Consider the following 13617-nt stretch of genomic DNA (forward strand, 5'->3'; position numbering starts at 1 on the left):
AAATGGTAACGAGCATAATTTTCTCCTTTAAATATGTATGAATGATTATCATGCAGTTTACAGAACTAGAATAAAATGCCGAGGCACTAGTTTCATGTGTCATTGGTGTAAATAAAAGTACCATATCAGAGAAGGCAAATGTTATAAATGGTACTAAATGGCTTCTTGGATGATAGACATAAAGATGCAGAAAATCAGACTTCTAATAAGACCGGTGAGTTTGGGTGTCGCAAATGAGTGGTTTAGGCTGCTTAAGAATCACAGCCAAAGGTATTAGAAAGCAAATTATTTTAATATAAATTTGTAAAAAGTGTCACTTAACAGAATTCGATGGCAAGGTTCACTCTTTTACTTATTCAACATGGAAAAAACATACAAAGAGAAATCAAATTAGAATTGGATTAGAATGATTTACACATGGATTGGGGGAAATTATTTTTATGGCGTCAGGGAAATTGAATTGGGTTGGTGTGACTTATGTGTGGATTAGGGAAAATGAGGGATACCCTCCCGTTGAGTCACGAGGTTCAGAGTGGACCCCCTTGCTTTCTAAACTCCTTCTCAGAGAGGAGTCTAGGTGCTGCTGAATCCAATCCTGGTCCCAGATTTGGTCAACAGTTTATGAATAAAGGAATTAAGTGTCGGGGATTCTGGTGTGGTGATGTAGTCTATGGTTTTGTGCTTTGTGTAACTTTAGGATGTCAACAATCCAATACAAAATGGCAGCAACTAAAATTCACTAGCACTATTAAGGTAAATCACAGTACTAGATCATACAATTTCCTAAAAAAGTTTAACAATATAACAATTTAAAACTTAGTAAGATTCTCTAATTATGCACGCACAGACACACGGATGGAGATATAGAAACATGAAAAGATATAGATACAGATATATATATATACACACACACACAAAGGTACCTGTTAAAAATTCCTGTTGAGTCCGGTGAAATACTCAATGTCGAATGCTTTGCATTTCTCAATGGGTGAGGGTTGAGCTACAAGGAGTAGGGGTTTCTGCCCATGTCCCATGCCAGTCTTCAGCAATTATTGTGAACTTCAGAGTTCACGAGCTCTGAGAGGTGTCCTTCTCAGAGGGAGATGCTGGTCGCAGCCCACTGGGATCCAGGAGAGCTCAAAAGGCCTCGCTTGGGACTGCTGTTTGTAGGGTTGAGAGATGACTGACTTTAGGCATCAATGAACTTCAGTCCTGACCAGAATCTAGACAGATAATTTCTCAAGTCTCCAGTAGCACTGGTACCAGTCGGTCCAGGGTTGTCAGGAGATAATTAGTTAGTCCTGTTCTTGTTCCTCAGCCTGATCAGGCAATCACATTCCTGATACAATCAGTGCCATTCTCTACTTCAGCTAAGCAAGAGTGCTTGGTACATTCGAGAGGCTCTCAGCCACCAAACTCTTTGTCAAAGGCCAAGGCTTGCAGGGCAACTGAATTTCTCCGGTTTTAGAGTGGCCCAGGTGCAAAGTGAGGAGAGTGGGGGGAAATGCACCACGGCATTGGGTCCTGCAATTAAAATGGCAACTCAGCATTGACACACACACATTTACAAGGCAATATGATGGGATTGTTTGTTTTTTTTTTTAATTATTTCAGGTTTGACAGTCTGGGACTTTTCACACATGCTAATAAAACTTTTGCAGAATAAACTTTTTAGCACTCTTTTCATTGCCTACAGAGCATCAAAATCTTAATGGCATTCATTTTTATCAAATTCAACTTTGTTATAGACCTTTCATTTTGGAGGGCAAGAAGAAGAATCTATCTTTGCATTATGATAGATGGCCTCACAAACTGCATGGTAAATGTAAGAGGTTAAGTGGTTGATGCTTGAGAAGCATCTTCATAGAGAAAGTATGTTCGTGAGGAGGCTTACTATAGCAAGAGACATGGAAAGCCTGAAGAAAACTATCTACAAGTGTTAAATAGTGCCCAAGGTAGTACGTTGTGAAGGGTCTGAGAGTGTGTCATTACTGTCTGAGTTTTGAAGGTAGGACATCATTCAGAAACTACTATCATTGAAGCCTCTGTTTCTTTTGTCATTTTGTTTTGATGTAGATGCTCTCCATCTGCCATACTGTAATGCAAACTGCATGACTTCAAAAACGTTTTTAGTTCTGTTGCATGAACACTTATGGTTTATACTTTGAGATTTTCTTAATTTCTGACTGCTTTGTATGTGTTCCCTTCTAAACTTGTGTCATGAACATGTCTTTCCTGGTGTTGGGAAATGAAAAGAACTGTTACTACTTGGAGCTAGTCAGGCATAAGGAAGTTCACCATATAGGAATAGTGGGAATCGTGTTTCAACCATTCTGCTTGTTTAAAAAAAGACAACATTATAGATTGTACCAATTGTGAGTGTTGCATAAGAACCTGGATTCTCTCTGCCATTGCAGCAGGGCTAGTATTAACGAATAGACAATCTTTCTAAAAAGGAAACAAATGGCTAAGAGCAGTGGAGCTCAGAGAAGGTAGGCTATCGCTTGCTTCTGTAGTTAGTAGTGGCTTTTGGAGTTCAAAATAAGTGAAGAACTTTCTTGCTGGGACTACTACAAGAACTTCCTATATAGGACTAAGGTATATTCTAAGCTTTGTGACCAAGTGTAAGTAAGATAAAAGTGAGGTCACTGCTTCAGGTTCAATTGAGGAGTCCTATGTCTTTAAGAATTCTCTTAAATTACCTCCTCAAGTTTAAGGTGATTCTTAGGATCCCATTGGACTATTTAGATATTCTGATGATACTACTGGACGGCACCAATTTTTATAAAGTCCTTTGAAGTAGAAGAGAATGATCTGAATGAATGAAAAATTCTTGAAAGAAATTAACTCTAGAATGGGTTACAAATCTATTAATGTACATATTGTATTCAGGAGTGGTCTAGCTTAAACTTTTTATCACTCTTAATATTAGTAATAACCTGCAAACCTGTAACAAGAATGTTGTAAAACAGATTCACAGGTAAAGTGAAATGTGAACATCAATGGTGTTCACACATTTAAACTTGTGTTAGCACAAAACTACCTAAAACAGGAGTACACCGTAATATACATTTTATTAGAAATGCTGGGTTATCTACAGTAAGCCAGGAAAATGCACACTTTGGCTAGTTCATGTGTTAGGTGTGACAAATGACAGTGAGTGCACATTTATTTTTATTTTTATTTATCCATTATATTTTCTTCTTGTTTTCCTTTTGTAAGTAACAAAGCTAAATATTGAGACATATGCAGAGGTCTTGTTAAAGGTGGAGCTTACTTGATTATGATGTTTGTGAACAGACACAAAGTATTAACTCAGAGGAGTTGAATAATTTCTGAAATACAAATTCCAAAAAGAGGAGCTATTTCACAAATTTAAATACATTGGTGGCTGAGTACAAGAATGAAAATACAACAAAATTTTAGGCTGAATGTAATAGATAGAACCTGACAACAAGGCTAATTAGATAGAAGCCTTGTGTCTTAAGGCAAAATACCAGGAGCCCTGTGACTTGGCATATAGAAAACATCAGAGAATTAGAGGAAATTATATATCTAAATAAACAGTCCTGCTGCTTTAGAGAATTAAGAAAACTGCTCCATTATAATTGATCAGAAACTGCTGTATCCTGAGAACCAGTCAGATTTGATAAGTTTCGCAGTAAGGAAATAGAAAATAGGCTGCTGGAAGCAGTCTTGTGGTGCCAGAAGGGTAGCCTGAATGACCTAGGATGCTTTTTATTTTTCTCATCCTTTCCAAGATCTTTGTGTTCCTAATGCCTCAGTGGTAGTACAAGGATATCACCATTGGCTTTCTCTTGAATTATAGAGCTGTGTTGTGCTAGTTAGAAGAGAGTGCCTTTTTCAGGCTTTGGGTAGTGGAATGTAAAGTTTCCCAGACTTTTCTGTCCATTGACCAGTTCTGTTGGAAAGCATACTTTTCAGAACAGGTTGGTGAGGATGCAAAATGCTATTTTTATAAATGTACAGCAAATTTGGTGCTTTTCTGGGAGAGAGAGAGAGAGAGATAAAAAAAATATATACATTAAAAAAAATATATATATATAAAGTGAAAGAGAAGTGTCAATACAAAGCTAACATCCTTGAAGTATTTGACTTTTTGCTAAAATTTTGCTTTTTTCCAATCTTCTCCTACTGCTTGAGCACTTCCAAACAAAAATATCTTTGGTATACTTCCAGGCAGGTCACACTCTTCTCAGTTTGCAGTGCTGTGCTCTGTGCTCCCTAGTGTGATGCTGACCCCTCAGTAAGCTGACTGAGAGCAATGCTGCTAGGAAACTTTGTTTTTTTTAAATCACCTCAAGCCAATTTGTTGAGGGCTCAGCTAAGCACTAGTACAGGTGCACAGGAGAGAGGGGCAGGACCGGTTCAGATCAGCACGGTATCTTGGAACTGTGCTGTGACATCTGTAGTGCTCGTAGTTGGTTTATGCATAGCTTATGTTTTCTGAAATGTTACCAGTGCGATAGACCTCTTCCTTTATCTTACAGTGTGCCAGGTAATTGGCATGTACGACTACACTGCACAGAATGACGATGAGCTAGCGTTCAATAAAGGCCAGATTATAAACGTCCTTAACAAGGAAGACCCAGACTGGTGGAAAGGGGAGGTGAATGGACAAGTGGGTCTCTTTCCATCCAACTATGTGAAGCTGACAACAGACATGGACCCAAGCCAGCAATGTAAGTCACCCTCTCTGCTGCTGTGGTGTGATTATTTGTGTAGTACTTTAAGATGAAACATGCAGCATTGCTGTGATTCTGCTGTGGTTTGCAGAACTCAAAGCTTCACCACTGCTGCACTTGTCAAAGTCTCTTTGAAGACCTTCTGTAATGCAAACCTTATTTTATGTTTGTTTTATTTTTAGTTCCCATCCCCTTTGTAGCATGTTACCCTTTATCATTTTTGCACCATGCTGTTTACATGCCTGACTCATTTTCCTAGCTTGAATTTGCTCATTGTTTTGTTTTGCTTATGTGTTGTTTTCCTCCTTTTTCTAGGAATCATATGTTGTCCATCCCCCACTCAGGCTTGAAAGTCCTCAAAGAGACCCACTATCCCATATCACTGCCCAGAGGGATGATGGGAGATGCAGCCTTGATCATGTGGCTTCCAGCATGATCATCTACTGCCTTCTGAGTAGAAGAACACACTGCAGAGCAGTTTACCTCATTTTACATTAGTTGCATGTAATCGCAATGTTTGAGTTAATTACCTACAGATATAGACGCAAAATTAAAATGAAACAAAAAAAACCACAAAAAAACCAGAGGATAGTGGGTCCTTTTGTGGCTTTCATAGTTACCAAACTAATTTTTCCACCTTTGCACAGGTGCTTTCCATAGTTTTAAAATTATTTTAAAATATATATTTTAGCCTTTTAAAGGAAAAGTATAAATTTAATTTTTTCGTTGCAATTTTGTTCGTGCAAAAAGACCCACTATCAAGGAATGCTGCATGTGCTATTAAAATTGTTCCAAATGTCCATAAATTTGAGACTTTATGTATCTTTCTTTTTTATTGTTCACTTGTCCAGTGTTGTCAATATGTCGTCTTTTTTTTTCCTTTTTTTAATTACAAAAGAACAGAAGGAGTTAAACCAGTTTAAGGAACTTTAAATGTGCCCAATTACAGATAAGGTATTTTGTTGTAGTTATTGTACTGTATGTATCAGGTGTTCCTTGTTGAGTGTGTAATACATTGTGGAGAGAAGAAATTAACTTCCTTCCAATGCAAGAGATATTAACCTTGCATAATATTGTTATCCCAGTTATGTTAATTTTATTTTGCACATTACTTGTAGCTGCATACAGTTAGAAAACACCCCGGTTTATGTTTGTCTCAGATGTTTTGGTTTTTGCATTTTCGTATCGGAGATTAACAGAATGCTACATTCATGTGGGATTTGAGAATTAACTTCTTTCATCTTGACTACATGAAGTTTGATTTCTCATTTTTACTTTCTTACGACTATGGAACAACACATTTTGAACAAGTAATTTTCCTGACAAGAACGAATGTATAGAAATATCTCCCTGCAATTAATTTCCAATGTTTACATTTTTTTAAACTAGACTGTGGAATTTATACAAATTAATATTAAACGGAGCTTACAGTCAAGTTTATGTAGTAGATGTGCTGTAGCTAAGCCATGTTTGTCTTTCCAGCATTAGTTACAAGCTCTTAATGAAATGCCTGGTGCTGTCAGTGCAGAAACCCTCTCTTCCCAATGCCTCAAGCACAATATAGCCATCCTACTAATTACTTTACCATTTAGTTTTGTTCTGGTTTATGTATTTCATTTCTTTCAAAATTTCATGCTGGCAGTGTTGTTTGTAGCATTTCTGATCCTACCCCATCTCCCTCCGTCTGACCTGTCATGCAGTGCAAAGAACAAGTGAAGCTCCTTATTCAGTTGCACTTCAGTATTTCATCAATATGAATGTAAATTATATAAATACATAAAAACCTGCAGCTTTAACAACTGTAATACAGCCTTTAAAATTAGTTACATGTATAGATAATTAAATTCTTCATATAAAAGGTAGACTAAAATGTGTTTGTTGTCTTGTTGCTGTGTACACACAGAATTCACCAAGTGGCATTAGCGCATGTAACAAATTTTCCACCAGAATAGCCTGAAGCCCACTTGTTTATTTTCAGGATGACACTTGTCTTGTTTCTTTGAATATTATTCCAAGATAATTACTCAGATTGATCATGATTATCTGCAACCTTTTCCACCTTTTTTTATTCAATGCTTTCTACGTGTTACAAATCAGTTGATATTTTTGGACACTATAGTGATAGATGAATTAAGAATACTTTGTTGTTTTACTATGGGTTTACATTGACTTAGGCTCTGTGTTTTATGCCAGAAGGTCTAGTCTTAAAACATGCACAATTGCACAGATTTTCTTTCTTTTTAGGATAGTATTTAACGTGCACAAATTTTTCATTTACCTCTGTGCCATTAAAAAAAAAAAAAAAAAGATTTCTTCTCCGCCATAGCAACTTGCTGAAAAATATGCTGCCTGGTGTGACAGAAATTGAACAGAACATAATACTTGTATTTTTCAGTGCCCATTGTTTTGCTTACTGAGAATGATGCAGCCAGATTTTACTCCACTATTTCAATATTTTGTGCATTAAAATGTTATTTTAATGAAAGGGTATCTCTATTTCCCAGAATGAGCTGTTTTGTTGAAAGACTTATAAATTGGCTAAAAGTATTTGTCCTAAGGGACATTTTGGTTTTTATGACTCCAGGCCAGAAACATACTTTCTCTACATCTTGAAATATTGGCAATCCTTTGGATATAGGGGATTCAGATGCTGCTTTTTTTTCCCCCCATTAATTCAAGTGAGCAGAAAAATAAAGCTATTTGAATAATCTGCAGGCTACATGTTTCCTAACATGCTGCTTAAAAATGCTGAGAGTGATGGCTCATGAAAGGTTTTCAAAATCACAGTGCTCTGAAAGTTCTTGGGGTCAGTTTTCCGCTGAAGTGAAAAGCACAGCCTGAAGTTGCCCTTCTGTAGGCAGAGACACACACACACTGGTGTATGTTGTGCCAGGACTCCTCAGACGGAGGAGTACTGTGTATTACCCAACAGAGCAACAGCTTCATCAGTCAGTCTGTAGTTGAGAATAGTTAACTCACAAAATCCTCAAAACGTATTTAAAATGTCCTAGACTAAGATATTCAAACTATTGTGGCTCATATCGACATACACTCTTGAAATACCTATAATGTTTATTTACTCAATTATTAAAGTTCTTAAGTGTACTGTTATAGCTTGGCATGATACTGTTTAATCTTCCTCATAATCGGTTATTTCCCTTGAGTAGCAGGGAACTAGGTATTGCACTTTTTCTTACCTATCTGGATTTTTGTTTATATATATCATTGAGAAAGGGAGTATGAAAGCAATTCTTTAATAAAGAAAATGGATTCTTTCCATAAAAAAAAATAGTTTTTCAGGGTTGTGTCTCAATCCAGTTTTGACTCTCTCTCCGCCTTCCTGGTTCATCTGAACAGATCTTTAACCTCCTAAGGCACACGGTCCCCTCCCAAAGCCACAGATCCAGACTGCAGCAAGGAAACCTATTTCCAAAAAAATGCTTGCCTGCTGTGATAGAAATGTGCTCACACTCTTGTTTCTTTGGTGTTTGAATTTGTGGCTGCAAAGCCAACAAGCACTAGTCCCAGTCAAGGCTGAAACAAGATTTTCATAGACAAAACTGAGAATCCATTCAGATGATTTTCAATTTTATTTGTATTTTAAGTGAACATTAAGAAAAAGAGCAGTCTCACTGCTGCCTAGTCAATTGAATGCATTCTTATATTAATTTTCATTTGTGAAGTACCTTTTCCCTTTGTACAGGAGCTCAGGAAAAGGAGCTGTCACTCAAGGGTTGTAGAGGAGACTGGATTTAGAGACCACTCCAAGTGGTGGTGGGTTTTTTTTCTTCACAGTTTTTCTGTTTACCTTGAGAAGAGTTGCCTCTGTATTCAGCTGATGAGGAAGAATTTCCTTGAATGTTTTTGCTGGGGGGGGATTTGTTAATATCAGTTCCAATGCTTTAGATCTGTGCAAGACAACTCAGAGTCTAAGATGTGGGTTTATCAAGAAGTGCTTTCCTTCATATTTGGATCAGTTTTATTTGAGTCTCAATTCTTTTGGAGCCTCAGTGGCGTCTCTTTCAGTCCCTGTGAGCTCACTGAACACATCTTAAAATGGCCTATTACTGTAACCTTCCCGCAAGGCAGCAAAGTAACTGCATGTTCTGGTTTTGTTCTCTGGTTTTAAAGCTGTTCTTTTTAGTTCTTCATGATTATTAACTCCAGCTATTTAACCGCTTATTAAATAGCTTCTTATATGCAGTCCTCTTCTGATTACAACAAATGGCTTATTTTTACCTTTTTTTTTTAGATAACTTTAGTAAGTCCAGGGACAATATAGCTCAAATATTATTTAATCAGTTGAATTGCAAGCTAAGTGCATGCACGCAGACAACTGCATAACAAGGTGCTATTTACCTAAATAAGAGAGCGCTGAGGCAACCTTTTGATTCCAAACCCTGAAAGAATGTTTTCAGAAGGTTGTCCTGGATGCAGTTAAAAACGTAAATTATTTTCATGAAGACTTTTGTACTTGTTTCTTTGATAGCTTGCAAAGGAGTACTTTACCATGAATAAGGATTCATTTGGAGTTACTGTCCATGTGAGGAGAAATCGTGAGAGTTATCTTAACTATCCGACGTAACCTAGTAATGTTAATTATGTGTAAGCATAATTCTGATATACACAACGAGTTTCTATAGCTTGTTACAGCAAGTTTGATAGCTGTTTCATTCCCCTTCCCTTTCCATACATCTTAATTTGGAAACTTCTTTTAAAAAAAACCCAAAGCCCAACAAGTACCCCCGTAGCCCTGTAGTGCTCCTCCTCAGCACAAAAATTCAGATTGCAGGGTCTGCATAGAACCAGAAACTAATTTGAATCAAAACTGTAACTCTTCTTCTGTAACTTCTATTAATCCTGTGGAGCAGCACAGAATAAGAAGTCAGATTTTAGAACAAGTTCATTCTTGTGGAATAATATTAAGTGTTTCATGGAAAAGGTAGCTGCTGGTATCTATAGGCGGAAAGATGTTTGTACCCCAGGTAGCTGTGCAACAGCAAGTGGGCGTAGAGCTTTTAGAAAGTGTTGGATTCCCTATGGCCTTGTGGTGCTCCTTGGTCACGGGATTTGTCTCCATTTTCAAGCACAAGTTTCTCATTTGTTTCTTCTGCCCTACCTACCTTTTTGAGTCTGACCCCCTCGGCAGCGGCTGGCCCTAGCAGCCAGAAGGCGGCTCTGTGCCTGTATGCCGTTTGGTTCCCCGCTTCTGTGTTTGGTCTGTCCAGGTACCAGTTTGCACTCCCAGAGCGCTGACCTGATGCTGCCGGCTCAGCCGATACCCACCAGTGTACGGCTGTAAACTGGTGCCAGCGCTAGCAGAGTGCTAGTCTGAACCGGGCTCAAATCAGCGTCACAGATAAAGGTTTTCTGTGCCCTGGCCTAGATGGCTGAAACTGGATTCATGCTCTCTCTGTCGCACTCATGCTGTCGAGTGCAGTGTTCTCTGCTGACTTGTTTTGTATATTGGAGTAATTCTGGATCCCAATGAGTGTTAAAATAAATCTAGTTTGATTCCTTCACTTTAATTCTGGGTGGGGTGGGGTGGTGGAAGATCTGAAGCCAGGAATGATGATGGCTGGAGGTCTGCCTGAGAAAAGTGAAAATAATAATAAAATATCGTATTTTAACGTTTAGTATACTACATTTAGTTACAACATTTCTGACTCCAAGTGAAATACCTATACAGCATCTTTATTTTTGCAGAAGACAATGTAAAATTGGAGTGTTGCAGTTCCTTCAGCTTGGATCTGTGGCTGATGCTCATGACTGATTTGCTGTTACTGTACAGTAAAGGGTTAGGGGCTCATGATAGGTCCTGGGTTATAACTCAGAGATGAGATTTAAAGTTACCTCATGGCAGATAAACCAGTCCAGGAACTGGTTAACTCAGCCTATTTAAATTTTTAGATGCATCCATTCCCTCACATGTAGGACTTTACTCTCTCCAAGCAGATTCTGGAAAGGGAGTGGTAGATGTGTTCTGTTTTTTTCTGAAAGGATTTAGTAGGTTTCCTTCCCAGCTGGCTCACCTTTCTTCTTTACCTCCTTCCTTTGATTGAATACTAAAACTTTTTTTTTTTTTGTAAAAACGAAGATATTAACCTAAAACTCCACAGAAATATTTTGCTATGGCAAAATGAAGATGATGGTAGTGTATTACAAATGTATGTTGTTGAGGACTACAAAACTTGCCTTTAGCACTCAGGCATGTTCTAGAATTAAAAAAAAGAAGAGAAAAAGGAAAGTGTAGATGGTTATGAAAGGTCATCGAGGCTGTTGGTTGGCCTGTGTGGCTTGGCAGTGGCAATCCCTTCACCTGATAATAGCTGACTGGTGTAACGTGTTGGTAGCATCTGGTCTTGGCTAAAACAAAGTAATGCTTCATATTTTGCAAATGGGACTTTTTGGACTTGTTTCTAGATCCCACTTCCATCCGTCCCAGAGGAAAACGCTCTGCTCTACCAATAAACTCAACCAGTCCAGCTGAGAAATTGTAAACATCTGACATTGTTGAAAATAGCTGTGAAATGGGATTTTGCATCACAGAAGCTTGAAAAGGAGAGATCAGTTTGATCACCTGTGCTGTCCTCAGCAAAAGCTTGAGATAGTTTCTCAGTGGAAGGGTCCATCCCACAAGATATTTACAGGAAATTGGTGGTTGCATCTGAAGCTACTTAATAAGAAGACTGAATGGTGAAATACTGTAATTTGAGTGAAGGAATGCTATCATGGTGCCAGGAGTGCTATTTCTCCCCGCATAAGCTTTTGGAGGAAAACTGTGATATTTTTTGCTGCTTCTGGTTTTCTATAATAGAACAGATTCCTGTCTACTGTGATCTTGTCACCATGGACTGAGCCAGCGTGGGGTTTACAGTGAAATCTGGCGGTTACATTGTTTAGAAAAATCCCTCCCAACTAGAAGAAATCGGAAGTTGTGCTCATGTAGGAAGATCAGTGAGTTCTAGAGCAGAACCTTCCTTCTGAAAAAGCAGCCTCCCTTGCGCATTGCTTTCAAGCTTAGTGGTTAGCTCTGTAAAACCTATATTTTCAGGTCTGACTTTGTAAGGAAAAGGAACAACAAGTTCACTTCTTAGAATGATATTTGAAATTATTTGTTACATTTCTAGAATCCCTTAGTCCTACAGGTCCTGTGGTGATAGGAGGCCAAAGCACAGATTTATAGATAGAGCATTTGTACATTGGTTCTGTAAGTCCAGAGAGAGCAACCAGTCTGGTGAGTGTGTGCGAATGCCTCTGCTTGGGGTCGTAGTGGTTATTCAATTGAAGGGCAGAAATTTGTGTATTCACACTACAAGTTAGCTATTGTAATTTCCCCATTCTTTTCTGAGCTTACTAGGTTGTTTGTAGCTCAGGATTCAAATTTGGCACCTTCCAGATGGGATCCAACACTCTACTGTCTCAGAGCAAGAGAGAAAATATGAAAGAATGGGGCACTCAATAACTGAAAAGACAAATTCCAGTGCCTGATTTTAAGTACCTGAATGGCTGTATGCATGAGGGACTATCTGTGTGCTTTAAGTTCGAAATATTAAGCAATTCTACACTGTGGTAAGGTCCCGTACTCTACCCACGGCAGAGCTTTCCCATCTGTCGGTGCAAATGTCTGAAATCAAGGGCACTTTCTAGCCCTTAGCAGGAGTCTCTTTTAGTGGATTGAATTAACGAATGATATTATTACAGCTGCAAGTGGAATTTGGATGTTCATAAAAGTACTTTGCACAGTACTTTGGCATCCATGAAAAACTAGCTAGAGCCCTATGGCCTGACATTTCCCCTTGGAAAGGAACCCAGTTCTTCTTTGGTGTTTTTAATACAAAGACAAGAAAAATCTTAGTGCTTTTGCACCTCATGAAGAAAATCCTTTATCAGAGAAGTCTCCTGCATGTTCTGCTCAGATTGAAGCAGGCTATTTTCCCAAATGAAAAGAACTGAAGGAGTTGTCTGGGGTGTCATGTGATTAGGAGCAGTAGTGGTTCACTTTGTGAAAGCATATGCAAACATCTGATCTAAAAACATCCCTGTCAGATCTCAGTAGGTTGGTGTCGTTGATGCTGGTGAACAACGTAAAAAAAACAGTCTTGACCATTTTAAACCCCATAAAGTGAAGGTCCCATTGAATATTTTTCGGTCAGAACTTTTTCCACAAGGAAAGGTTGTTTCAATGGAGAATATACTGAATTTGCCCATATGTCACTGGGGGGTGGGGGAAAGAATTAAACTGAAGAATTTTGATTGTGTAGAAATAGTTGTAAACAGTGCATTTTTAAAGCAAAATGTTTTCAACCTGTTTGAAATCACCTTTGCTTTCTGAAATGCATTTTTTTTAATGCAGAAAAGTAATAAAAATATTTTTTAATGTGAAACTGGAAGAAAACATTCTGCTTGCCAGTCTCAGAAGAATTTAATTAAGCTCAGCTGAAAAATACTAGCTTACAGGAAAAAAATCGTAATTAAATGTTCTGTTCTAATTCAGAATAGAAAATAAAGTTTGAGATTCTAGAATTTATACAAAAATTCTAGCATTTACACAGGATAAACACAAGGGAAGTGATTTGCAAAAATTAAAGGACAAAACTGATGGAAGAGGAGTTCTTAGTTACAAACTTTTCCCATGCTTTTAAAGATAAAGGAGAACAATAATAAAACTCTTTGGCTTGGCCTATGAATTAGTGAAATCTGTGGAGTGATCTCCACGGACCTTCATGTGTTCTGACCCAAGTCCTTCAAAAATTTAGAAGCAATTTTTAGTTGGAGTGTGAAGAAGTAAATAAGCCTTGCAGGACCTTCTTGATTAGGATGCCTACTTTGACAGAAGGATAAAGGCTAACCTTGAATTTAGAGTATACACTAAATAAGCTGGAATTCCAAAGTGCCCATCAGACCATAA

At 38.0% G+C, this 13617-nt stretch overlaps 1 protein-coding gene across 3 annotated transcripts in view; it reads left to right on the forward strand.

Moving 5' to 3' along the window:
- The window catches only part of ITSN1 (intersectin 1), a gene marked incomplete at both ends in the record, with an annotated part of 106075 nt that overhangs the window by 81298 nt on the left and 11160 nt on the right, over nucleotides 1-13617 (forward strand). For all 3 annotated transcript variants that reach the window (XM_082008654.1, XM_082008652.1, XM_082008653.1), the window contains one exon: nucleotides 4512-4703. In XM_082008654.1, the coding sequence (XP_081864780.1) occupies nucleotides 4512-4703 (192 nt within the window). The remainder of the gene's footprint in view (nucleotides 1-4511; nucleotides 4704-13617) is intronic.

Source organism: Phaethon aethereus (genome assembly GCF_964289735.1).
Source record: "Phaethon aethereus genome assembly, chromosome: 1".
Classification (NCBI taxonomy): Eukaryota; Metazoa; Chordata; class Aves; order Phaethontiformes; family Phaethontidae; genus Phaethon; species Phaethon aethereus.